The sequence below is a fragment of the Dendrobates tinctorius genome, unplaced genomic scaffold (genome assembly GCF_039654945.1).
Source record: "Dendrobates tinctorius isolate UK_male_01 unplaced genomic scaffold, ASM3965494v1 ptg000129l, whole genome shotgun sequence".
Classification (NCBI taxonomy): domain Eukaryota; kingdom Metazoa; phylum Chordata; class Amphibia; order Anura; family Dendrobatidae; genus Dendrobates; species Dendrobates tinctorius.
In genome coordinates, this window is record NW_027361797.1 from 50,292,847 (window position 1) to 50,320,374 (window position 27,528).

General features: G+C 42.2%; 1 protein-coding gene across 1 annotated transcript; it reads left to right on the forward strand.

The window, feature by feature from the left end:
- The first annotated feature begins 2,854 nt into the window (after nt 1–2,854).
- Nucleotides 2,855–26,578, forward strand: LOC141047812 (cytochrome P450 2K1-like). Its single transcript, XM_073543131.1, has 9 exons — nt 2,855–3,200; nt 5,790–5,952; nt 8,168–8,317; nt 8,736–8,896; nt 14,127–14,300; nt 23,435–23,576; nt 24,452–24,639; nt 24,795–24,936; nt 25,623–26,578. The coding sequence occupies exons 1-9, from the start codon at nt 3,006–3,008 to the stop codon at nt 25,808–25,810; spliced, it is 1,503 nt and encodes a 500-aa protein (XP_073399232.1). The 5' UTR covers nt 2,855–3,005; the 3' UTR covers nt 25,811–26,578.
- The last annotated feature ends 950 nt before the right edge of the window (nt 26,579–27,528 follow it).

Below are 27,528 nucleotides of genomic sequence, written 5' to 3' on the forward strand. Positions count from 1 at the left end.
GTCCCATCATTGGCTAATGTGTCAATCACTGTCATGGTAGCAGGCATCGCCCGATGGGACTTGTAGTCCCATCGGACGATGCCTGCACAGACCCCCGAAGCCTGCACAGCTCCCCGGCAGGCCGGCACAGCCCCCCGGCAGGCCGGCACAGCCCACCGGAGCCTGCACAGACCACCGGCAGGCCGGCACAGCCCCCCGGCAGGCCGGCACAGCCCACCGGAGCCTGCACAGCCCCCCGGCAGGCCGGCACAGCCCACCGGAGCCTGCACAGCCCCCCGGCAGGCCGGCACAGCCCACCGGAGCCTGCACAGCCCCCCCGGCAGGCCGGCACAGCCCCCCGGCAGGCCGGCACAGACCACCGGAGCCTGCACAGACCCCCTGGCAGGCCGGCACAGCCCCCCGAAAGGCCCGTACAGACCCCAGAGAGGCTGTACAAGGCAAAAACAGGGTTTTTCTTATTCCGATACCGGAAGTCCCATAGACTTGAATGGGACTTCCGGTATCGGAATCGGCGATACCGATACTTTTTTTTAAGATCGGCCGATCCATTCCGATCCGATACTTTGAAGTATCGGACGGTATCGCTCAACTCTACTCCTCGTCCATCAGTCCTCCTGTCTTGGGTCTCGGCCGGTTCAGTGCATGCTGACTGGTTGGTTCGGGTTTTTCATGCCAGGCATCCTGAGAAGACTTGGGTCCAGTGGCCCTCTGTTAAGAGGAGGGTACTGTCATGGTTGTGGACAGGGTTCCTTCCCTGTCCTCTCAGGGTTAATTTTGTATGGACTCCTTTTGGTTTGGGGAGGGCTATATTTACGCGCCTTCGTCTGGGGATCCTTGTCAGTGATACATCTATTCTGGCTGTGTGTCTGACCCCCTAGTGTGCTTGCATACTGTGTAGTCTGTTTGCCTTCTCATGTGTATTCCGGTCCGTTTTCTCATTCTGTGCATTGCTTTGTGATTCTGTGATTACTGTCTATTTCTAGCTCTGACCTTTGGCTTGCTACTCTTACTAATCTCCTGTCTGCCTCGTTTGTACTGCACCGCTATCTTTGGCTACCTGACCTTCTGCTACATTCTGACCACTCTCAGCGTCTCACTCTTTGGCATTTCATCGAACTCCTGGCTTGACTAACGCATGTTTAGACTACTCTCCAGTTTCTCCGGTCACCGCCGTTACTCAGCTTCTGGCTCCACCTCCAGCCACTCCCCCGGGGGTCACGTGTTTCAGGTCCTGCGCTTCGGCAAGTAATCTCACCGCAGCGCTCCCCTTTCACCGCCTCTCCTTCTATAACTCATGCACAGACTCCAGCTGTAAGTCTGCAGCAGGGTCCTTGATATTTTACAAGACTGCAGCCAGGACATCATTGCTCCATCATGAGGGACACAGATTTGATTTTGTACAGCATGCCAGCTTAAGGGACCACATTCCTGGCTGGAAGAATACAGATCTGATCCATTGACCATCGCTGAACCATGGATACATTTGGAGTAGTCAGGAATGGGATCCACTGGTCACCTGGCTCCATGGAGATGGTCGAAGAAGAAGCCAGGTTGTAACTCTCTAGTCAAATGTCTTTGTACCTCAATGGTCATCTTCCTAAGCTTGTCTTTACCTCCTCTCTGTGCATGCCACAGTTGGGGTAGTTGGCCCTGGAAGCTCTGAAATCACAGCTGTTGTTCTCTCGGTGAGTCAGCACAAGGGTAAGATTGTAATGTGCACCATCTGGGGTATTTTGCTGCGACTGTTCTATATGTTATTTGCATGTTTTTGTGGATCATTAAAGTATTGTAACATTGTTTTACCCTCACCCTGTGTTGTCTGAGTAATAATATGCCACTGTAAAAGAACGGGCGTTCAGCCGCCACCATTTTGGTAGAAAAAAACATTAGTCTCCATCAAGATGGTACTAGCGTTGCTTATGCAGTAGCATCTATTGGAACGCGATAGATGGTAATGCGTAGGTGCCACCTCCGGTGCCACTTTACTAGAAAAAATTGGCTACATCAAAATGGCACCAGCGACAGCGCCTGCACAGTATCATCTATAATGGCGCCAAACTGTAGGTGTCTGTAGGTTGCTGATCAGAATCCTGTTGACAGGTTCACTTTAGACACTGTTTTGTTCGAAAGGTTCCCCAATGATAATCTAATTTCACTACTGCTGAGCTTCTAGAAATTAGCTGCAATCCGTGATGGAAGACAGAAAAAGATTTTCAATTTCTTTACGGCACCACTGCTGGGAACACAATTTTATCCAGATTCAATTGAAAAAAAAATATTTACTATCCAAAACATGCATTAACTTGATTGGCCCTCCTGAATGAAATATAGCTAATACTTTAGGTGAGGAGGAACCATCTACTAATACTGGGCTTATCCTGTAGATCATGTTCTACGTGGCAAAACCTGGCACAATTTTTTCGATGAGGTTCACTTTCTTCAATGTAGACCACTGTTGTAGTTGCGACTTCTAGGCTCCAATAGATGAAATTGCCAGACGTGTCCAAAAATGGAAAATCTTTTCAACCTTTTGCCCACCAAGTTCTGTTTAGCTGATTACATTGGTAATTTATCAAAACATTAATACACAAAATCTAATGCAAAAGACTTGAGCACAATAGGCGTAAAGTTCATCCTGCTATAACTGCAAATAGATTTATTCATGTCCCCAAATATTAGTATGTGAACTTTATCCCATGGCGCTGGTACAGCTGCAGAGCAAATAAGATAAAAAATTGCAAATCATACTCCTTTATCCCACTGGACACATGACATTTTAATACACATTGGCCAACATTTATTTGGATGAAATGCACATTGCTATGTATGTAAAAACAAGAACATCCAAGCCAAGATTGTCTGACCAAGTTAAATGGCAGTGAGCCAATCAGTTTATTATAGCTTATTTGTGCCCTAGTAAAGATTAACTCATGTAGGAAATATAAGGCCACGTAAATATAAGGTCAGGAGCACAATCAAGAACAGACTCTTACCAGTACTTTGCTATGTCTTTTATTGCCTACTTTTTGGCTAGAGCCGATGTGTTGGTATACTTTTCAATTTTCATTGCACTATTCATCTATTGGAAAAATGGAATTAAGAAGAGCACAGCAAAGATGCCCCCTGGACCTATGCCTCTGCCGGTCATTGGAAATCTCAACCTGCTGGACCTGGAAAGGCCCCACGAATCTCTGATGCAGGTAGGATACTGTACTTATTCTATGGTCAAGGATGGTGCAACATTATTTATGTGAGGGATAAGGAATTGGGGGTGGTTTCTGAATGAGACAGTTATAAATGGATTCATATTGGACATTAAAGGTCTGGAAGGTCTTATTCTTGCTGCATTACACACAAACCATTGATGTGAATGGGCATTGTGTAACTCTTCATTTCCTCTGTGGTGGCAAGGGAGAGAGATTGAAAATTTACTGTCAGATTTCCCTGGAATAATAGCTGATCCCTCCAATTGCCGGCAGGTAGACACTTTATGATGAAACTATTGCTAAGGGACCTTCTAACAAATAGGGATTGTTCAAAGTCAAGAACCTCTTGAAGAGCTGTAGACTTGTCATGTTGCTGGAGATGCGTGCAACCATGTTCTGCTATCAGTTTTATGTGTTAATTTAAAAAGTTAGATCCTCATTCGTTTATCAAAACAATAGGAGATTAGAAAATGGATTAATGACAATACCATAGCATTTACTATATGGCCAAATGTAAAGACACATTAGAAATTAATAGACTCTATTATATCTATAATCTGTTTTGCAGTCTCTCATGAACAAGAGCTGTGCACTCCTGGCTCACACGATGCACATTTCTCTACCATGTTTGGGGTGATCGATGAGGATCTCAGGACTCAGACTCCCCTTGTAAAGTTATTCTTCAAAATATAAAAAAGTATAAAAGTTATGATACTCTTGAAATAGTTTATTATTATCAGTAATAATGTTTATAGTTATGCTCCCAACTGAACTCCAAAGAAATTTGTCTAAACTCTAAAGTCAATGAATGTGTTGATTCATCATGAGCTCCTAAAGTTTTAGATGATGAGCGTGGGCGACATTCTTGCATGGTGTATCTAGGTTGCCAACCTACCGAGGCAGGTAGGGCTATTGAGAGTCATTGTCTGACCTATCTCGTCCTGTAGTTCACTTGGCACAATAGTGGATATTCAAACGACTTGGCCCATTATATATTTGGATAATTTGGGAACTTCAATTGCAATTTTTTACTTTTAATTGTGAAAAATAAAGGTTATCTTTTAATGGGGGAATTCTATATATTTGTCAAAACTTGCTGAGTAGGCTATAGTACCATTTAGCATTCAGGACAGGAATTGAGGTGCTAAGCTTGGTGGTTACACTTCAAAATTGAGGTAGAGAGCTTAGTGGCTGTGGAATAACAGGAATATTCTTTTTTACTCATAAGATCAGATCACTTACAATCACAGGTATAATAGTCAGGGCTCAAGCAACTGCTACAGCATGCTTTCCACTATCTTACATATGCAGTGCGCAACTGCTTCTAGAGACAAACACTGTGTTTTTGCTCAGGGTGAAGGCCACAGTTTCTCACTGCTGGCTCAGGTCTTAGAAGACTTCCATTTCAGGCCACAGCTTATCTTCAGCCACAGTTTCTCAAGCAGTCTCTAATTATATTACACATTAGTGACCAGGTCATAGCTCCTCCCTTACTGTCTTGGGAACAGTACCATTTCAAGGCAGGCAGACTGATGTATTCAATTTCTCAAGGTCACCATAGGAGGTTCTAAGTTCAGTTTTTGTCTTAAGGTCAGGACATTCCTTCTGTTAGCTTCCTTCAAACACTAGCTATTTCCAACGCTCTCCTGCCAGACTTAATTTTTTAGCTGTTCGAACAGGTTTTTACACCTGTTGTTCCCTAACTTTAGTGCTAATGCAAAATTCTTTGATCATATGACAATTTTTGCATATTTCCCTGTCTGCAAACCCTGTCTTGTGAGGAAAGGTTGCAGGATTTGGGAATGTTTAGCTTGCAGAAGAGAAGACTGTGAGGAGACTTAATAGCTGTCTACAAAAATGTCAAGCAATGACAGGTATTAACCCGGTCAGAAGGAGTGCAGTGAAGGGGGAGGTGGGATTAAAATCTTCTTTTTATGGCACCAGGTGACTGCCACCTGAGGAAGACAAATGATCCTGTCGAAACGTGTTGTGGATTATGCAATAAAAAGAAGATTTTAAACCCATCTCCCCTTCTCTGTGCTCCTTCCGACTGGGTTAATACCTAGCATCGCATTTACTCTCCTCTCTAGAGGTACCCAGCTGGAGCTGCATTGTGCTCGAAACTGCGCATGGCTGGCGCTCCTTAATGACCGCTATTACCACTATCTGAACTACAAATATCTAAAGGGCTGTCACATTGTAGAAGGATCATCTTTATTCTCATTTGCACAAGGAAAGACTAGAAGCAATGGGATGAAACTGAATGGGAGGAGACAGATTAGATATTAGAAAAAACTTTTTGCCAGTTAGAGTGATCAATGAGTGGAACAGGCTGCCATGAGAAGTGGTGAGTTCTCCTTCAATAGAAGTCCTCAAACAGAGGCTGGACAGACATCTGTCTGGGATGATTTAGCGACTCCTGCTTTGAGCAGGGGGTTGGACCAGATGGCCCAGGAGGTCCCTTCCAACTCTACATTTCTAGGATTCTATGACATTGTGGTTTGAAAATAAATGTTTTGTCTTTACAGAAGTACGACTCAAATTTATGTGATATAAAAACAAAAAAAATATGACATTTTGCAGCTTTCTGAGAAGTATGGTGAAGTATTTACTTTGCATTTTGGACCCAAGAAAACGGTGATACTTGCTGGATATAAGATTATAAAGGAAGCACTTGTAACGCGAGCTGAGGATTTTGGAGAAAGGGCGACTTCTCCAGTCTTCGATATCGTCTCTAATGGACATGGTATTTATAGAACTATAATATTGTGCATTCTATGAATTATAAAATCCACAATGGTGACCTGTTAGGGGAGCAGAATACTATAAAGTCTAGTAAATATAGCTGATTCTGCTAATAAAAGATTCACTAAAAACATCAGCAAAGGTCATTTATGAGCAAATATTATGAATTGAAGAACACTTTAAACATGTAAGACAACTCTTAGAAGTTGCGTAATGACTGCAGAAAGTCGTAGAGGCTGGTGGCTATAATTCAGCATTCTTCTTATTCCTACTTTATTGCCATCATCATTTTACACCCTTTTTCTCATTTTCATATGTTTTAAAACATTTTTTGTGAATTTTTCACAAATTAATATACATTAAAATGAATATGCTGATATTTATTGAACAAATCCAGGGGAACAAACAACTGAACATTTTTTATCAGTCAAGGGTGAACATGAATAAGAATGACACAAAAGAAAAAAGGAAGAGAGGGAGGCGCTCAGGTTATTCCTAGAAAGTAGCCAGCAGTCCTGTTTATAACTTTTATCCACCTTCTCCTTCATCTCTTTCTATTTCGTCTCCTTCTCCTATTCACCATTCTTCTTCCATTTCATTCTTCTCATTCATCTTCCTCATGATCATGTTCAGTCTTCTTCCTTTTTCATTCTGTTCTTTTCTTTGATTTCATCTGCCTTTGTTTTTTTTTTAAATCTAATTATTGATCTACCGTACTTCATGAATCTTTTCATTTTTTATGTGATGTTCACCTTATCTCCTTCCCGGCTTCCTTTCCATCTCCTTCATCATCATTATCATAACATCATCTGATTCTCGACTATTATGCCTTCACCATCTTTATTATTATCATCATCTTCTTCTACAACTTTCTCCTTCAGTTTTATCATAATTTTCTTCATTCTCTCTTTCTTACTTTTCCTGTTATTTTGTTATATTTTTCAAATTTTGTCCTCACTTTCGCCATCTTTTCTGTAATCATCATCTTTTTCTTTTGTTTCTTCTCTTCTTCTTTCCTCTTACTTTTGCAACATTTTCTTCTTTCTCATTTTCTTCTTTCTGGTTGTGTGCCCATGATGCGATTTTTAAGCGTTTTTGCAGCGATTTTCTGCACGAAAACGTTTAAAAATCGTGTACAGAACTCACCCCATGCATTCCTATGGCATTCCGCACATGCTGTGCTAATGCTGCACTTTTTTCCCCAGCGGAATCGCATTGCGGAAAAAATCGCAGCATGCTCATTCTTTTGTGCGGAATCGCAAAGAATTGCCGTGATTCCGCACCCATAGGAATGCATGAGAATCACTTACTTCCCGCATGTGGCTATGCCCACCATGCGTGAAGTTAAGCGTCTCATGTGCGGTTGGTACCCACGGTGTGGAGGAGAGGAGACTGTCCTCCAGGCCCTGGGTACCATACCCCTGTAAAAAAAAAAGAATAAAAAATAAAAAATCGGGGTATATTTACCTTCCGGCGTCCCGCGCTGCCTTCCCGGCCTCAGTGTTCCCAGTAATGCCTTGCGGCAAGGTCCTGTGATGACGTAGTCTCGCGTGACTCTAGCGGTCTCGTGAGATCGCTATAGCAACGCGAGACTACGTCATCACAGGTCTCGCAAGGCATCGCTGGGAAAGGGAGCGTCGCTGAGACAGCGCGGGACGTCGGAAGGTAAATATACCCTGATTTTTTACTTTTTTATCATTTTTAACATTCTATCTTTTACTATTGAGGCCGCATAGGTGGCGTCAAGAGTAAAAAGCTGCTCACACTTGTCAAACACTATGTTTGACGAGTGTGACCAACCTGTCAATCACTTTCCAAGCGATGCTTCAAATCACTTGGAAAGTGCTTGAATAATCGCACGCGAAAATCGCGGCAAAATCGCGATCATAATCGCGGTGAAATCGCGCTGAAAAAAATGCGCGATTTCTGGGAAGGAGTCCGGTTTTCACTGTCCAGATTTAAACACTACGTGGGCACATAGCCTCTCATTATTAATAAAATTATTATTATGTATGACAACCTTGGTTGTCAATTTACATGTATTTTCTTATTTAAGGATTTTTTTTTATAAATGCAATTTTTAAGTCACGGAAGTAAACTTATTCAACTTTTAAAAGAAACCACTTGTTGGATTGTTTAGATTACTAAAGGCTGTTTTCTATTCAGTTTGACTAATTAATAGTTATGAAAGTTTTTCATATTTAACTATATTTTAGGTATAATATTTTCTAATGGAGAACAATGGAAATCCATGAGGAGGTTCACGCTATCAACACTTCGAGACTTTGGAATGGGGAAGAAAAGTGTGGAAGCCAGAATTCAAGATGAATTAATGCCCCTTATAGAAAGTTTTAGATCTCACAATGGTAAGATACATCATTCACATTTATCTAATAGCTTTCATGTACTCTAACTTCCTGTCTGTCGCTTTCTACAACCCGGTCTACAGAATCCACATTGCCAATCCACAACATAGTTAAACTACAATGTTATTCAGAGGGGTTTTGTAGACCTCCATTCACATATAGTAGAGGGTACATCACAGTGTGAAGTTTTTGATCTATATTTGCATCACATTTTGCTGCACTTGGAAAACATCTGCAACATCTAAACATATCATTAGGATTTTAATTGGCTGTAGATTTTCACCAATTATCATTTGTTTGTTTGTTTCACTAATCTACTGTCATTACTGAAGGTAGTTTTGACCTGAGGTTACAATATCTGGAGCATTTTTTTATTCATATTTTATTTTATTGTATAAATATATTTTTGTTATTTTAGGCAAACCGTTCAATGCTCACATGCTGATAAACAGTGCCGTTTCCAATGTAATCTGCTCTATTATCTTTGGGAAAAGGTTTGAGTATGGTGACTCAACATTTGAAAAATTAATCAAAATGTTAGATGAAAGTGCCAAACTGGCCGGTACACCCAAAGTGCTGGTAAGAAAACCTTCAGATCTTATATCTAACCTTTCTAGTGAATTCTCAGAAGAATATTTTCATGTTCACCTTTAGGCTGTGTGCCCACGATGCGATTTTTAAGCGTTTTTGCCGCGATTTTCGGCGCGAAAACGTTTAAAAATCGTGTACAGAAAGCCCCCCCATGCATTCCTATGGCATTCCGCACATGATGTGCTAATGCTGCGCTTTTTTCCGCTGCGGAATCGCATCGCGGAAAAAATCGCAGCATGCTCATTCTTTTGTGCGGAATCGTAAAGAATTGCCGCGATTCCGCACCCATAGGAATGCATGAGAATCGCTTACTTCCCGCATGTGGCTATGCCCACCATGCGCGAAGTTAAGCGTCTCATGTGCGGTTGGTACCCACGGTGTGGAGGAGAGGAGACTGTCCTCCAGGCCCTGGGTACCATACCCCTGTAAAAAAAAGAATAAAAAATCGGGGTATATTTACCCTCCGACGTCCCGCGCTGCCTTCCCGGGCCGCAGCGTTCCCAGTAATGCCTTGCAGCAAGGTCCTGTGATGACTTAGTCTCGCGTGACTCTAGCGGTCTCGTGAGATCGCTATAGCAGCGCGAGACCAACATCATCACAGGTCTCGCAAGGCATCGCTGGGAACGGGAGCGCCGCTGAGACAGCGCGGGACGTCGGAAGGTAAATATACCCCGCATAGGCGGCCTCAATAGTAGAAAGCTGGTCACACTTGTCAAATACTATGTTAGACGAGTGTGACCAACCTAGCAATCACTTTCCAAGCGATGCTTCAAATCGCTTGGAAAGTGCTTGAATATCGCACGCGAAAATCGCGGCAACATCGCGAACATAATCGCTGTGAAATCGCGCGGAAAAAAATGCGCGATTTCTGGGAAGGAGTCCGGTTTTCATTGTCCGGATTAAATCGCTACGTGGGCACATAGCCTAAGGACTAGTTGTAGTGCAATCACAAGCTCAGGCAAATGCACCCAAACTCATCTTTTGGTTCTCACCCAATACCCTCCAGTTGCTTCAGTTATAAAATAAAAGTTTCCAATATAGTTGGTTTTGTACATGATTCCTTACAATGAATGTACAATATCCAATTAATATTCTGATTCCTCTTGCTCAAATTTAGTGAGTTACTGTACTGAAACAGAACACTCCTTTTCAAACTTTCACCAAATACAGTGGGTATACAATGAACATAAAAGGGAGTTTAAGGAAACAGACTTCTATGGTGGCTAGATAATACTGATTGTGTTTCTCTATTGATTTATTATTTCTATAGAACCAACATATTTCACAGCACTTCACATATTAGAGGGGACTTGTACAGACAATAAAGACATTACAGAATTACACATAACTCAGATACCAAGAGGAGTGAGGGCCCTGCTCGAAAGCTTACAGTATACGAGGACAAATTAATTTATAAATATAATAAATAGGGTACTCAGATAATGCTGCATAAAGGAGTCACCAGCCAGGCAATTTTAGAATAGACATCTTCGTGAAGGAAGGAAACACAACGAGTTCAGTTTTTGACACATTCAAATATAAACGGAATTACAATCACTGGTGTTTTGTAAAAATGCGCAAGTGATGTCAGGAGACGATGTGTATAATTGGGTGTCACTCTCATAGAGATGGTACTGAAAACCAAATTTACTGATTGTTTGCCCTGTAGGGGCAATATATAAGGAGAAGAGAAGGGGGGCCTAGAACCGATCCTTGAGGAACATAGACAGGGAAAGAGGAGAGGAAGAGGAGCTAGCAAAAGATACAATAAGAGAGTGGTCAGAGAGGTTGGAGGAGAATCAGGAGAGAACAATGTCCTAGAGGCTGATAGAGTGGAGCATAGTGAGGAGGAGCTGTGATCCACAGTGTCGGATGCTGAATATAGATCCAGGAAAATCAGCAGGTTTAGCTGTTAGTAGATCTCATAGCTGTTTTTCATGTTTCATGTTAGTGAATAAGGAGCTTTTTAGTATTCGCACTGATAAATGGTACTTAGAACCTTATAGCACACAGATAAGTTGCTAAATAATAAAGTATAGTCTTTAATTAATTAATTAAAGGGAATAATATTACCTATTGAATATGTAGGTACGTGTGACGACTGGGGGGTGGTCCTTTTTTTCGCCGCAAACAGACTGGAGACAGAAACCGATGCACGTTCAACGAGTCCTCTTTATTGGGCATCCTCCCGATGACCACAGAAGCATGACAGCTTCTGTATACACAGGCCCGAGTACCTTCACCTTCTTCTCTTTCCTAAATTGACGTCCCTCGCAGTTCTATCGCTGTGGTTGCCCTAGGTCTACCACCACTGCGCTTCACCTGTCCGAGTCCGTCCGTCTGGTACCCCAGGGGCTTCCTCTGTTCTGCGGCTTTCCTGTCGGGGCCACCCCTCCAGACTGTTTCTCCTTCTAGTCCCTCCTGGAGTTCTTCCTCTCTCAGTCTCTTCCTCCTTCTGTCTCCTCCTCTGCTGAACTCCTCCTCCTGGACTGGCTTCCTTCTGGAACTCTCTGTCCCTTTTTATTTCCCTCCCTGGGAATTCCCCTCTCGAGTCCCCATAACTCTGCCCAACATGACTATGCAGTTTCCTAGCCTTAAGCTGCTGTTAAGCCCTTTTCTCACTGCTCTCTGCTTCCATCTTGTGGCCAAACCTTAGTTCTGCACCATCTCCTTTTTCTGCTGTTCTTTGTCTCCCCCTAGTGGCCAAAACCCAGTACTTCACCATCTTTCACTGTCTCTAGCTGTCTCCCAACATGTCTATACAAATTTACGTCATGTATATCTACTGAATATCTTATATTCATTTTCCTGCTTCAGACAGGTCCATAGGTAGGTCCACTTCCCTAGAAATACATCAAGTTTTTGTGAGCATGTGCAAAGGACATTGTGAAAGGAGGGAGTGCAGGGACAACATTGATTATCGCCTATTGTGATTGGTGGATCCTGTGTTATCAGCTGTGTATAGAGGTGTCACTAGTCATTGTAATCCTTCCTCTAATGATATGGAGTCTGCCTCAAACTCTTCCTGAAAGCACAGGAAGTATGAATCCAAAAATGCCCCAGTGGCTATTGTGAAAATTGCAAGATTACTATTGTTTTTTTTAAATAAAGATGTTAATAGTAGAAAGAAAATATATATGTAACACAAACAGTAGGTCATTTTCTTTTGATAGCTTCCTTATAAGTGAATTATTTTTATAATTATACACTTCTCCTGATATCACGCCTGCCTTTTTAGAAAACACTAGTGATTTTCTTACTGCTGTCTTTAACATCATGTCCTCCCTCTATCTGAAACTGAACCTGTCAAAAACTGAAATCGTTGTGTTTCCTCCCTCTACTAACCTCCCTATGCCCAACATTGACATTTCCGTGTGTGGTTCCACTATTACTCCCCAGCAACACGCCCACTGTCTTTGGGTCATACTTGATTCTGAGCTTTCATTCACCCCCCCACATCCGATCACTGGCTCGCTCTTGTTATCTGCACCTCTAAAACATTTCTAGAATTCGACCCTTTCTTACTTTCGACTCTGCAAAAACACTTACTGTTTCTCTTATTCATTCTCATCTGGACTATTGTAACTCTCTACTAATCGGTCTCCCTCTTACCAAACTCTCCCCTCTCCAATCTGTCTTCAATGCTGCAGCCAGGATTATATTCCTCATGAATCATTATACCGATGTCTCTACCTTGTGCCAGTCCTTACACTGGTTACCTATCCACTCCAGAATCCAGTAAAAACTTATTACCCTCACTCACAAAGCACTCCATAGCTCAGCACCACCCTACATCTCCTCCCTCGTTTCAGCCTACAATCCCACCCGTGCCCTCCGTTCTGATAATAACCTGAGGTTAACATCCTCAATAATCAGAACCTCCCACTCCCGTCTCCAAGACTTTTCATGTGCTGCACCAATTCTATGTAATGCACTACACAGGTTAATATGATTAATCCCCAATCCACACAGTTTTAAGCGTGCCCTGAAAATCCTTTTTTTCAGACTGGCCTACCACCTCAACGCAGAAACCTAACTATCCCTGTGTTGCACATTCAAACTTTTTACCATACCCAGGTTCCTCGCATCATGTCCTCACATGCTTTACGCATTTAATAGCAATCTGTGTCTGTACTGTTACATACTTAGGCTGATAGCCAGTTCATGCAGCATTACATGAACACCTGATTCTTACGATATGGCTGGCCCCAACAATGAGAGCAATTGTTACTATCCACCTTTCGTGTCTCCCTTTTTCCTCGTAGATTGTAAGTTTGCGAACAGGGCCCCCATTCCTCTTGGTATCTGTTTTGATCTAAGTGTTTATTGTTATGCTGTAATGTCTATTGTCCATACAAATTCCCTCTAAAATGTAAAGTGCAGCGGAATATGATGTCACTATAGAAATACAATTATTATTATTTTTAGGTGAAAAACTAGACACAGGTGAAGCATTACTCTTTCATAAAAAGTAGACCCTTTTTCTAATCCTAGTTAATACCTATAATGAATTGATTGACGTGACGTGTCCTTTTTTGATAAAGAGGTTTGTACTATAATATTGTACAACGCTCCACAGAGATCACCATTACTCTTATCAGTTCTTGTCCCCAATAAGGGTCACAATCTAAGTCTGTGTCTCACTCGCATACACACTAGGACCAATGAGCCTACCCGCATGCTTTTTGTGGAGAACCCAGAGGAAACCAATGCAAACCTACAAGGAGAACATACCAACTTAGGTCCCATTTGCACAAGTTTTACGTATATGTTTTGTGTTTTCTTATTTGCTACTATCATAGTCTATTGCCTTTTCACATACCCAAAGTCATGTTCGATTTTGATCCATTTTGTGGATAAAACTTATCGATTTCAGTAAAGTTGTGCAGTGTCTATTTTTCACTGAGTAATGCTAATAGAAGCTTGGGAAACTGATATTTTTTTATATGAGAAAAATGGATGACACGCATGAATGGCAAGCCAAAAAATCCATCCACAAGGACCAAAAATGTATACAATTGGATCCAACATACTGATAAAAGTGATGTAGTAAAAAATTGAACAGGGCCCAAATCAGAGGTTACACCAGGCTGGATTCCTAGTGATGTAGGACGGAGTGCCACTGACTGGCCGAGCTGCTCCCAATATACACCGTTATTGAACTGGTCTGTACTTTTTGTTGCAAAAAAATCTAAAGAGGAATTGTTGATTTTCACAGCTGTATAATTATTATCCCTTCCTCGGATCGCTCCTTGGCTTCCATAGGAAACTAATGCAGTACAATAAAGATTTGAAGAATTTTATTTCCCAATGTTCGATGAATCGACGATTGGATTTAGATGCAAATGACATCACCGGATATATTGATGCATATCTTCTGAAGCAGGAACAGGTAGGTGCCTTAATAGTGAATATGTTATCTTAATTTTCACTTATGAGATCAAAAGGGTGTGATATCAATTATTCTGAGAACATCTGAGGATTTTATTATCTATTTTATCACGGTTGGTTTTAGGCGATTTATGACCCTGTGGCAGAAAGTAAAAGTGAGACGGTAAATGCTGAACTATTATACCAACAACACAATCATATTCAGTCAGCACAAAAGATCTTGTACTGAGATCAGAAGGACTGATCTCTGGGGCACTGCTAGGGTTGTCCAGGGTGAAGAGCACAATACTAAATGACAGAATTTTTTGAATTTTAAGATGCACCACAGGTTTAGGCAACATATGTTCTACCAATCAAAACTGTCCTGGCAGTGTTAAAAAGTGTGTGTTGGGTCAATGTCACAATTGTTAATGAGTGCCAGTGGGATGCCGTGCCAGTAATGAGTGGTGACGTGTGGCTCCTCCTCCCCGCATGGTTCTGCCTGACATGATCTAAGCATTATGTAAGTGTATTTACTGTTTTCATCCTCTTTATTTTGTAATTTGCATTGTACATATCTTATTGTCTCATTTTGTAAAGCCTTTTTTTATCTTCTATAAACACTGCCCATTTTTGGGAATAAACTATAAAATTTATTAGTTCTGTCTCCTTGCTCTGTGGTGAATGTACACGTGCCTGAAGTAATTACGCTAATAATTTGGGGGTTTGCTACGGACCCTCTTAATTAATTTATTGATCGAGAGAATCGTAGCTGGTGGCAGCGAAGTGTGGTCCCGGTTGGGTGGGTGAAGCTGGCAGCGACGGAAGGGGTTTTATAAGCTGATTGTGTGGTTGCGGCCAGATCATTTATAATTCCCTCGCTGCAGCGCGCCTAACAGCCAGTCCACAGTGAGGGCCTGTCCGGCGACCAATTATCCCAGGAATAGTTCCCTGACTGAGCTGAGGGTAAGGGGGGTGCCGGAGAGCTGCGAGTTCCAAAGTGGGACTGGAAAGTGGGATACCCATAAATCCCGACAGCTTGTAACATATTGTGGCAGTGGTGGGATAACCAAAATAACCCCCCTGCGGTAAATTGTTAGGGCAAGACTAGCTTGCTGGTTTTTATCACATGGTGCCAGCGTTGGGATAGCTAAGATAAGCCCCCCAGTGCCTGTGATAGCCTACCATGGAAACCTTCAAAAAGAACCTGAAGACCTACCTATTCCGACAAGCCTACAACCTGCAGCAACCAACGATCCACCAAACCGCTGCACGACCAGCTCTACCCTCGCCTACTGTATCCTCACCCATCCCTTGTAGATTGTGAGCCCTCGCGGGCAGGGTCCTCTCTCATCCTGTACCAGTCGTGACTTGTATTGTTTAAGATTACTGTATTTGTATGTATTATGTATACCCCTCCTCACATGTAAAGCGCCATGGAATAAATAATAATAATAATAGTTACAGGGCAGAATATGGAGGCAATAGATCTATGGGTCGCCCTCCCAGGGCTGTGGGGTACTCGTTACTGGGCCGGTCTCTCACAGAGGAATGTCACAGCAGCGGTGACCTGGTCCGTGGCTCTGGGTGCCCATGTAAAAGGGGTTAAGTGATGGAATAAAGTTTATGAGTGAATGATTCATGACGCCACCTGTGGTGTTCGGCAATGAAGATGTTAAGCCGATGCTGCAGACAGATCCTCTGGGATAGATGGTGTGGTGCAGCAATGATGTTGGGGCCCTCCACAGGTAGGGCAGTAGTCCCAGGGCAGTGTAGATGAAGTGATAGGGGAGAGACGTGGATGGTGCAGTGTAAGGCACAGAGATGTAGCAGTGCTGAGGGTGTTGCAGGAAGGAGGCAAGGACACAACAGGGTGCAGTTTCTTTACCTTTACTTTGCTTGGCAAATGCAGTCCAGGGTCCAGATTACAGATGGCACAGGAGCTGGCTAGCCTGGAAGCAATTTAGGAATCTCTCTATGCAGATGGGTTGTGTAGTCTCCTTCCTAGCGCTTATTTTTAGGTACTTGCAGTACTGTGTTACACTGAAGTTCCACTTGCTTATTCTCTTTAGAACTCCCTCGTATGGCAGACAGCTGTAGCCTTCCTTTTCTGGCTCACACATCGCTGTTGTGCCTCTGAGTCTTATGTGGGAATAGAGCATTTACAGCTTCCTATTCCTCCGGTTTCTGTTGCAGGACCATCAGTGTCCGTACAGCCTTGGAGACCGGGCTCCAGATCATGCGCTGTAGCTGGGAATGAGCCTGAACTCTCTGCTCAAACTCCCAGCTCTTCTCCTCCACGTCCACACACTTTGCCCTCCTCACATGAACTTCTCTTTTTCCTTCCTGGCCCCCAGAGAGTAGCTCTTCCCCCAATTTTGGTTCACAGCTCCCTCTGCTGACCTGGAATGGAAAGTGTGTATTGATAAACTGCCAGAGAGAGATCCCCTATTGCTTCCAAGCATGACATCACCCTCCCTAGGAGGAAGGCAATGCCACTGTGGCGACCATACTCCTGGGGGCGCCACATCTATTGTTAGTGTTTCTCTGCAGTGTGTGTTATAAATCCAATCCAAAACCAATGTCTTCTCTTACTGGACTTGTTCACTTTTCCCATCTTTTTCATCTAGCCCAGACCATTATGAAGACTTCTTCCAGCCACAATTTGTGTCTGCAGAGTAATGTTCACTGACATTTTGCATCCTTAATCTGTATCCATGCCCTTAGGTCCAAAAGCCTCTTACCCTGCGTAACTATTAGGCAACTTTGGAGAGGGATTTTCCCAGGACCCACCTTCCTCATGCCAGCCCTGTAGTCAGTAATTGTACTCGTATCACTGCCTTCTCCTGTCATACTATTAGACAAGTGGAAATCTAAAGGGTCTCCCATTATGGTACAGTTACTCTAGAGATGGCTTTTTTGCACAGGTACAAACCTACCAAATGGGCTGGGTTTAACTGGGGCTGGGACCTTGTATGTGAACGACCACATAACCGCCATATTGGCACATCTCTTTACTTGGTATTTTCATATTATTAAAAGTTATTACAGGAATCATGCAAGTCATTTAATCGAAATTGAGTTTTTGCATTCATTCATCAGTTGAAAACATTTAAGAGACACAACTTTGTTGACACAGCTCCAAAAGCACATATGTCAAACTCTGTCTCTCAGTCCAAATGTAAACCGCAGGAAGAGCATACTTGACCGGCGGTGCTGGGCGGGTCTCCTGCTGACATTGCACTTTCAACTGTATCTGCATGCTAGATGCCAATACAGTTGAAAGCACTGATGGAGAAGACGATCTCCCATCAGTTCCCCTCTGCGTCTGACATCTCAGCGCAGCGGGAGCAATGATGTCATTACAATGCACCTTCTGTATCAAGATATGCAGAGGATCTGATGACACCATGAAGTGACCTGAGCAGCGGGGAATGGACAAAGGTGAGTACTGTTGAGGAATTCACTGTGGGTGCATTATACTGTGTTTGGGGGCACTATTGTTTGCATCGTACTTTATTATTCAAGGTTTTTTATCCTTTGTTATTAGAAATTCAATTAGGCTATTGAGCCATATGCCTTTTCCGAGAACACATCTCTGAAGACCTTCAGTTTCCCCCAACAGACCCTTCAGACAAGCGGAGCATATTTGTAAATTTTTTAGACATTTCTTGCAACAATTAGGGCTCATTTCACAGTCTCCTTCTGATACTAATCAATAACAATATTGAGAATCTACAACCATGGAAGCCTCAGCACTAGAGTTGAGCGATACCGTCCGATACTTCAAAGTATCGGATCGGAATGGATCGGCCGATCTTTAAAAAAAGTATCGGTATCGCCGATTCCGATACCGGAAGTCCCATTCAAGTCTATGGGACTTCCGGTATCGGAATAAGAAAAACCCTGTTTTTGCCTTGTACAGCCTCTCTGGGGTCTGTACGGGCCTTTCGGGGGGCTGTGCCGGCCTGCCAGGGGGTCTGTGCAGGCTCCGGTGGTCTGTGCCGGCCTGCCGGGGGGCTGTGCCGGCCTGCCGGTGGTCTGTGCAGGCTCCGGTGGGCTGTGCCGGCCTGCCGGGGGGCTGTGCCGGCCTGCCGGTGGTCTGTGCAGGCTCCGGGGGGCTGTGCCGGCCTGCCGGGGGGCTGTGCCGGCCTGCCGGTGGTCTGTGCAGGCTTCGGAGGTCTGTGCAGGCATCGTCCGATGGGACTACAAGTCCCATCGGGCGATGCCTGCTACCATGACAGTGATTGACACATTAGCCAATGATGGGACAGTAGTAGTCCCATCATCCGGCTAATGTGTTAAATGTTAAAAAAAAAAAAAATAAATAAAAATACTACATACATACTACATGCATGCTACATACATACTACATGCTACATACATACTACATGCTACATACATACTACATATATACTACATGCATGCTACATACATACTACATGCTACATACATACTACATGCTACATACATACTACATATATACTACATACATACTACATACATGCTACATACATGCTACATACATACTGCATGCTACATACATACTACATACATACTACATACATACTACATGCATGCTACATGCATGCTACATACATACTGCATGCTACATACATACTACATACATACTACATACATACTACATACATACTACATGCATGCTACATGCATGCTACATACATACTACATGCTACATACATACCACATACATACTACATACATACTACATACATACTACATGCATGCTACATACATACTACATACATACTACATACATACTACATGCATGCTACATACATACTACATGCATGCTACATGCATGCTACATACATACTACATACATACTACATGCATGCTACATACATACTACATGCATGCTACATGCATGCTACATACATACTACATGCTACATACATACCACATACATACTATATACATACTACATGCTACATACATACTACATATATACTACATGCATGCTACATACATACTACATGCTACATACATACCACATACATACTACATACATGCTACATACATACTACATATATACTACATGCATGCTACATACATACTACATACATACTACATGCTACATACATACCACATATATACAATACATTCATACAATACATACATAGACATACAGTACATATAACATAGAGTAACATACTTACCAATACTTGTCACATTGTTCCCCGAAGCCATTGTCTTTTCCGGAATAAATATTAACATAACAAACCACAAAAATACTCACCCACGATCCGAAGCAGTCCACGAGTGTGTCCCACGACGATCTTGGGTAGAGAACGGCAGCATCAGATGATGCTGCCGTTCTCTACGGGCTGCAGGAATCCAATGACAGAAGGTAGGTATCCTTCCGCACTGTATTCCTCCGCCACTTAAAAAAAAAAAAGTCCCTAGTCTCACTTTATGCCATTGCTGCGTGGGAAATTCCCACACAGCAATGGCATAAAGTGAGACTAGGGACTTTTTTTTTTTTAAGTGGCGGAGGAATACAGTGCGGAAGGATACCTACCTTCCGTCATTGGATTCCTGCAGCCCATAGAGAACGGCAGCAACAGCTGATGCTGCCGTTCTCTACCCAAGATCGTCGTGGGACACACTCGTGGACTGCTTCGGATCGTGGGTGAGTATTTTTGTGGTTTGTTGTGTTAATATTTATTCCGGAAAAGACAATGGCTTCGGGGAACAATGTGACAAGTATTGGTAAGTATGTTACTCTATGTTATATGTACTGTATGTCTATGTATGTATTGTATGAATGTATTGTATGTATGTAGTATATATGTGGTATGTATGTAGCATGTAGTATGTATGTAGTATGTATGTAGCATGCATGTAGCATGCAGTATGTATGTAGCATGCATGTAGTATATATGTAGTATGTATGTAGCATGCATGTAGTATATATGTAGTATGTATGTAGCATGTAGCATGTATGTAGTATGTATGTGGTATGTATGTAGCATGTACTATGTATGTAGCATGCATGTAGCATGCATGTAGTATGTATGTAGCATGCATGTAGTATGTATGTAGCATGCATGTAGTATGTATGTAGTATGTATGTAGCATGTAGCATGTATGTAGTATGTATGTGGTATGTATGTAGCATGTAGTATGTATGTAGCATGCATGTAGTATATATATAGTATGTATGTAGTATGTATGTAGTATGTATGTAGTATGTATGTGGTATGTATGTAGCATGTAGTATGTATGTAGCATGCATGTAGCATGCATGTAGTATGTATGTAGCATGTAGTATGTATGTAGCATGCATGTAGTATATATGTAGCATGTATGCAGCATGTAGTATGTATGTAGTATGTATGTAGTATGTATGTGGTATGTATGTAGCATGTAGTATGTATGTAGCATGCATGTAGCATGCATGTAGTATGTATGTAGCATGCATGTAGTATATATGTAGTATGTATGTAGCATGTAGTATGTATGTAGTATGTATGCAGTATGTATGTGGTATGTATGTAGCATGTAGTATGTATGTAGCATGCATGTAGCATGCATGTAGTATGTATGTAGCATGCATGTAGTATATATGTAGTATGTATGTAGCATGTAGTATGTATGTAGTATGTATGTAGTATGTATGTGGTATGTATGTAGCATGTAGTATGTATGTAGCATGCATGTAGTATGTATGTAGTATGTATGTAGTATGTATGTAGCATGCAGTATGTATGTAGCATGTATGTAGCATGTATGTAGCATGTAGTATGTATGTAGCATGCATGTAGTATGTATGTATGTAGTATGTATGTAGCATGCATGTAGTATGTATGTAGTATGTATGTAGTATGTATGTAGTATGTATGTAGCATGCAGTATGTATGTAGCATGTATGTAGCATGTATGTAGTATATATGTAGTATGTATGTAGCATGTAGTATGTATGTAGCATGCATGTAGTATATATGTAGTATGTATGTAGCATGTAGTATGTATGTAGCATGCATGTAGTATATATGTAGTATGTAGCATGTAGTATGTATGTAGTATGTATGTAGTATTTTTTTTTTTTTTAACATTTAACACATTAGCCGGATGATGGGACTACTACTGTCCCATCATTGGCTAATGTGTCAATCACTGTCATGGTAGCAGGCATCGCCAGATGGGACTTGTAGTCCCATCGGACGATGCTTGCACAGACCCCCGGACATCAGCACAGCCCCCCGGCAGGCCGGCACAGCCCCCCGGCAGGCCGGTACAGACCCCCACAGGGATGCACAGACCACCGGCAGGCCGGCACAGCCCCCCGGCAGGCCGGTACAGACCCCCACAGGGTGCACAGACCACCGGCAGGCCGGCACAGCCCCCCGGCAGGCCGGTACCGACCCCGGGCAGTCCACACAGCCCCCCGGCAGGCCGGCAGAGACCCCTGGAAGGCCCGAAATGACGGCGCATCATGATGCGCACACACCGCGCATCATGATGACGTCAGGCCGTCAATCAACTTTAAACTTCCGATTCCGATGCCGAATTCCGATATTGAAAAAATATCGGAAGTCGGTATCGGAATTCCGATACAGCAAGTATCGGCCGATACCCGATACTTGCGGTATCGGAATGCTCAACACTACTCAGCACCAACCCAGCAGGTAAATTATCCAACACAAAACCGGAGATGGATTCAGAGTGGAGTGTTCCCACTTGGAGAGTGAAATCCACAATTACCCTCTTGACAAAATTCAAAATCTTGACAAATCTTGACAAAATTCCAGGCTAACGGTGTCCTATCAAGGGTGAATTTTTGGATGGGCCTTTCTAAACTGATTGTTCCTAACCCTAAATTCAGAACCAGTCCTGAATCAATAAAGCTAGCAGCAGACCCAAAGTCAGTGAATGCCAATATTGATAACACCTGGTTCTCAAAGGATAACACCGTATTTATCAATACTTTACCAGAGGAAGATTTTGCTTATGTGTTTTCTCCTCAACACGAAGACTTTCAATTCTAACCTCCAATGCTTCCACCTTCGGTAAATGGGTCTGCTGCAGGGAAGTATAACGTACAGCCTGCGGTTCAACACATCTCTCCCAGATTCTGCAATCCATTCGTATTGCCTGGGTCATGGCCTTTTTCAGAGAACAAGGGGCGTCATGAAGAACCAGAGTCCTTAAAGGTTTTGGAAAGCCCTTTGTGGAATTGGCTCCTGAGACCTGCATCGTTCCACAGAACTTTAGTGGACCACTGCCGGAACTTAGTACAGTAGTCCTCAGCTGTGCAACCCCCCTGTGCCAGGTTCATGATCTTAGTTATATATCAGACCTAAACTGTCAAAAAAGGCATCAACAGAAAACTGTTCTGGGTCTTCTGGGGACAAGGAAAATGCCCAGTTCTGAGGATCCCTTCTCAGTAGGGACATAGTTATTCCCACTCTTCCCATGATGACCGGAGGCGCATGGTAAAAAATAACTGACAGCTTTCCCTGAACGCCCTGGTATTTCTCTCCAGAAAATTAACCAGGGAGGGCCATTACAGGTTTGGGAGAGATCAACTGTACATCAAGGGGTACCGACGTCACAGCCCAAGCCGGCAGTGGTTGGCTGTAGGGTAGGAGGTCTTCAACAAATTAATTATCTGACCCTGCAATTAGCATTGAGATGATGTTTGGAGGTCAGAATACCAGGAGGATAGTAGATCAGAGCGCAAGGTGTTAAACTGATGGATGGTCAGAACAAGGTCAATCAATGAAAGATCTACAAACAGAACTCAAAGCACAGAGAGACAAACCACACTTAGCTGAATGTATGTCAGGCAGAGGTCTGAGAGTAACAGCCCAGTAAAATAGCCTGGCAATCACCTGGGACTTTGAACACCTGGAGACAGCCAGTGCCTCCCAGTCACAGATTGGACGGTCGCTATCAATAACTGCATCTCAGACAGACTGAGGGGTGAAACCATATCATTTCCTTAATATTTCCCATTCAGGAAGCTATAGTGAGGAGAACATTACTGTGACAAACTTAGTGTTTCAGGCCAATAAAAACTGAAGTAAAAGGGGACGGTGCCTACCAAATAAGAAACAGAAGAGGGTGATAATTACCTTGTAACAAGCTGATTATAGTAACATGGGGAATATTCGTGTTATGTAATTTTAGGAAACAACGAAAGCTCAGACATATTTTAATGAAGAAAATCTACTTTGTTCCGCCCTTGATCTCTTTGGTGCTGGAACTGAAACTACATCTACAACAATCCGCTGGGGAATTTTATTGATGATGAAGTATCCAGAGATTCAAAGTAATTCTTGATATATTTTTAAAAGTTATGTAAGACAGTAGGTGAAAAGCTGCAATCTCTATAGACCACCAAATCACCTCTTCCCTTAAGGCTACCACTTTACCCAGATTTTCTGTAATTTCTTCACTTTTGTATCATTCTATTTACTGTATAATGGCCGCCTTTTTGATGACCACCCCAGTAGAAGTCAATTTTTAATTGCAATTTCACTATAATTGTATAAACAAAATATCAATTAAGTTGAAGTAATTATAGTATATATTTTTTGCATGTATTGCATGTTTTATATTTTCTAATGTTCTAGCATTGATGCTGACACCCACCCTAGACAGGGACATGTGATTTTTGGCAGAGTGTGACATTTAGATTGCACCTAAAATATCTTTTTCATAGCAGATAAAAATCCAAGTTTTAGTCTATTACAAGTTTTAGAACTTTGTTATATGAAGGAGTATACCGGGAATTCTTGATGTAATCTCCAACAGGACAATAGAGAATGAATGGAGCGGCAGTGCCCATGCTTGATCTCCAAACCATTTAAACATAACCTGTCATGTTCCCAAATTCTATTAACTTTCAGATATAAGGTTAATCTGCAGGTTAATAACATTCTAAAGTTGCCCGTCCACTGCACGGAAAGCTTGGCTACTGGGAGCAAATTAACTTTATTCCTCTCGGCAGCCTCTGGCTGTCAGTCATAGTGGTGCAGCCGATGCGGCGTCAGTCACTGGTCAGTAAGTAGTGAGCGTCAGCTGTAAGCACACCCTAGCACTGACTGACAGCCCATACAAATCATAAAAAAAGTCTATAATATATTAATAAAATCCATTGGTATTGTTGGGCTAGTACAAAATATGCTTTCTTTGTCTTTATAGAGAAGGTTCAGGAGGAAATTAAAACACGTATTAAACCTGGACAGCTGCCGACAGTTGAAGATCGGAAGAACATGCCTTATACTGATGCAGTAATACATGAAATACAAAGGTTTGGAAATATTGTCCCATTGAATGTGCCACGCTCCACTCCAACTGATGTGTATTTGCGGGGTTACCTGATCCCAAAAGTGAGTTTATATAAAAAATTGTCCTTATGCTCAAGTACTGTAAGTGTTTACCTATTAGTAAAAGGGACTGCTAAGGGGTCCACAGCCATCCAAATAATCTCATATTATTTTAGTTTACATAATAAAAAATATATTTGCTGATTTATTGTTCACAGGGCATAGAGGTTGTTCCATTCCTGACATCAGTTCTCTATGACAAGACTCAATGGAAAACTCCCTATGATTTCAATCCTAATCACTTCTTGGATGAAAATGGGAAATTTGTCAAACATGATGCATTTATGCCATTCTCAGTAGGTAAGTAATGAGGAGCATTAAGATGAAAAACCAAATCATTTTACATGTCACTTAACTGACAAAACACTGCCCAACAGAATGACTACATTTTAGTAAGGAATAATATATATGTTCTCTAAGTCAGTCATTTAGAGAGATTTGGAGAGTATCTATTATTTCCAATTTATTTCATTACTACAAGTGTTATGCCAGATTCACACAACCGTACAATACGGTCGAGTGATATGTGATAAGACATCATACAGCACTCGGCCCAGTATTACTCTATGGGGCAGCTCACATCTGTGATTATTTTCTCAGGCCAAATTGGCATGCGAGTACAATCCCAGCATGCTGCGATTGTTACCGAGACTTTGCCGAGTCTTGGCTCACTGGCACCCATATAAGTCTATGGGTGAAAGTGACACAATGCACAGCACTCGTTATACACCGATGCCGACAGTGGAGGAGAGGGAGAAATTAATTTCTCCTCCTCCTCCGCAACTGTGCGCCGATCCTCTCTGTTTGAGAGGATCGTAGCACAGTAGCATGACACTCCCGATCGCAGCATAGCAGGAGCCGAGGGTCACTAGCAAATCACATCCAATGAACTCGCATCCAATGCCATACACTAGTGTGACTCCGGCCTTAGAGTCAAAATCTACTTTCAACATGACATTGTTAACTCAGTTTTCCCATTTCTGCAGGAAGAAGAGCTTGTGCAGGGGAGGCCTTGGCCAAGATGGAACTTTTCCTGTTTTTTACTGGACTTCTTCAAGCATTTACTTTCTACCCTCCTCCTGGAGTTTCCAGAGAAGACCTCAATCTAAAGCCTGGAGTTGGATTCACATTAGTGCCCACACCATACATGACATGTGCAAAGCCAAACTATTAATTTGGAGTGAAAAACAGGGACAACACAGAGACTGATGTTTTTTGCTTGATTATTTTAATACATTTTATTTTGTATTTTTTTAAATCTCATTTTCAAATCTCTTTATTTGAAAGCTGTGGAACAAATCTTGCAATGATCTCCAATTATCTTAATTGATCTTTAAACTAAAGGAAACTTTTTTAGTTTTAGTAAATGCTGATAGGCTTTTTTGATTGGTGGGGACCCCCTTACACATTAGGTTAAAGTCGGACAAACATCTAATCTGTATAGGGGCCCCTGACTTTTCACCAACTAATGAAGTCAGGAGAAAGGAAGTTCAGTCATTATGAAGGTAAATGCTGTAAGCTTTCTCCACTTTTGCCATTAAACATTCACAAACCAAGAGTACATATATTTTGGGAAGTCAGTAGAGATAGATATTAGTCGATTGAGACTGACCTTTTTCTAGGTTTATCGGCTCTTGTAGATCACTAATCAGGGTCCGGGTCCATTCCCCATCACCTTGACTGATTACCATGTAAATATTCAGAAAAGGGAAGACGTGAAAATGGTCATTACATCCAATGGCATAAGACATAAGACAGAGGAAACTTCTCTTAGGGCCTCCAGCTTTAGTGAATGATTGTAATTGCTGCTGTTATTATTGCGCACACATGCAGGGAAATAATGCACTCGTATATAGATGTGTATCCCTGCACATCAGAATATTATTGCCTGTAAAAAATACAAATTATATTAAAATCTATAACTACAGCATATTATTTTATACATTACAGTGCAACGTGTGGCTCACTGTTGGAGTTTCTGACTTACAGGATAGAGTCGTTAATTAAAATTGTAGGAAAGTCATTCACTAAAATTAATTATTTAAAGGGAGTCTATCAGCCCAAACTGACATTACAGACTAAGAACATAGCTTTGTAGGGGATATAGCCCCTATAGAAAAAACAAAAATTTAATGTTGTAATATCTGCCACTGTTCTGTAGAACCAAAAGCATAAGCAATTGGGGTGCTGAGTGAACCGTAAAACCCACTGGTTTTGCAAACTTCCATCACTGGTGATCAACAGCGCTGGCTGCATTGTCAGCAGTGAAAGCTCAAGCAAATCAGTGCTGTAATTCACCAGTGATAGAGGAGGGAGCATGCACAACCAGTGGGTGGAATGGTGCACTGGGACTTTTGACTAAGCCACTGGTGCACCGATTAGTCTAATTATCATTTGTGATTGAACTTCACCACTCTTTCCCAACACTTGTTACCTCTCTGAGTTGACTATTCATATACTTACAGCACACTCTCCAGAGCTAACCAACTGACCTGATAATGCATTCAGCCAATAGTACTCCCGAGGTAGCCTACAAGGGATATTCACAGGTTTTGCTTTATAAATATTGATAGACCCAAAAATAATGATGTGTGGATAAGGTCTTATTCTCAGTTCCAAAACCTAAGAAAAAGCTATGCAATAATGGAAGTGTTAGGCGCCGGGATTCTCCCACTGCCACGGGGTAGATGCCAAGCCTTGTCTGCCTCTGCGGTCTCCTATTCTGCTTCAACTGCAGGGGAGCCTGCTCAACAAAGACATCAGTCTTGGCATCTTGCTCAGACTCGTGCTGTTCGTTTAGTTACTTATGGCTCTCTAGGTACAGCTATAGTAACTAGCAATAGGCAGAGATGAACGTCTGTTCCTGAGGCTAAGTCCAGAAAACACCCTACA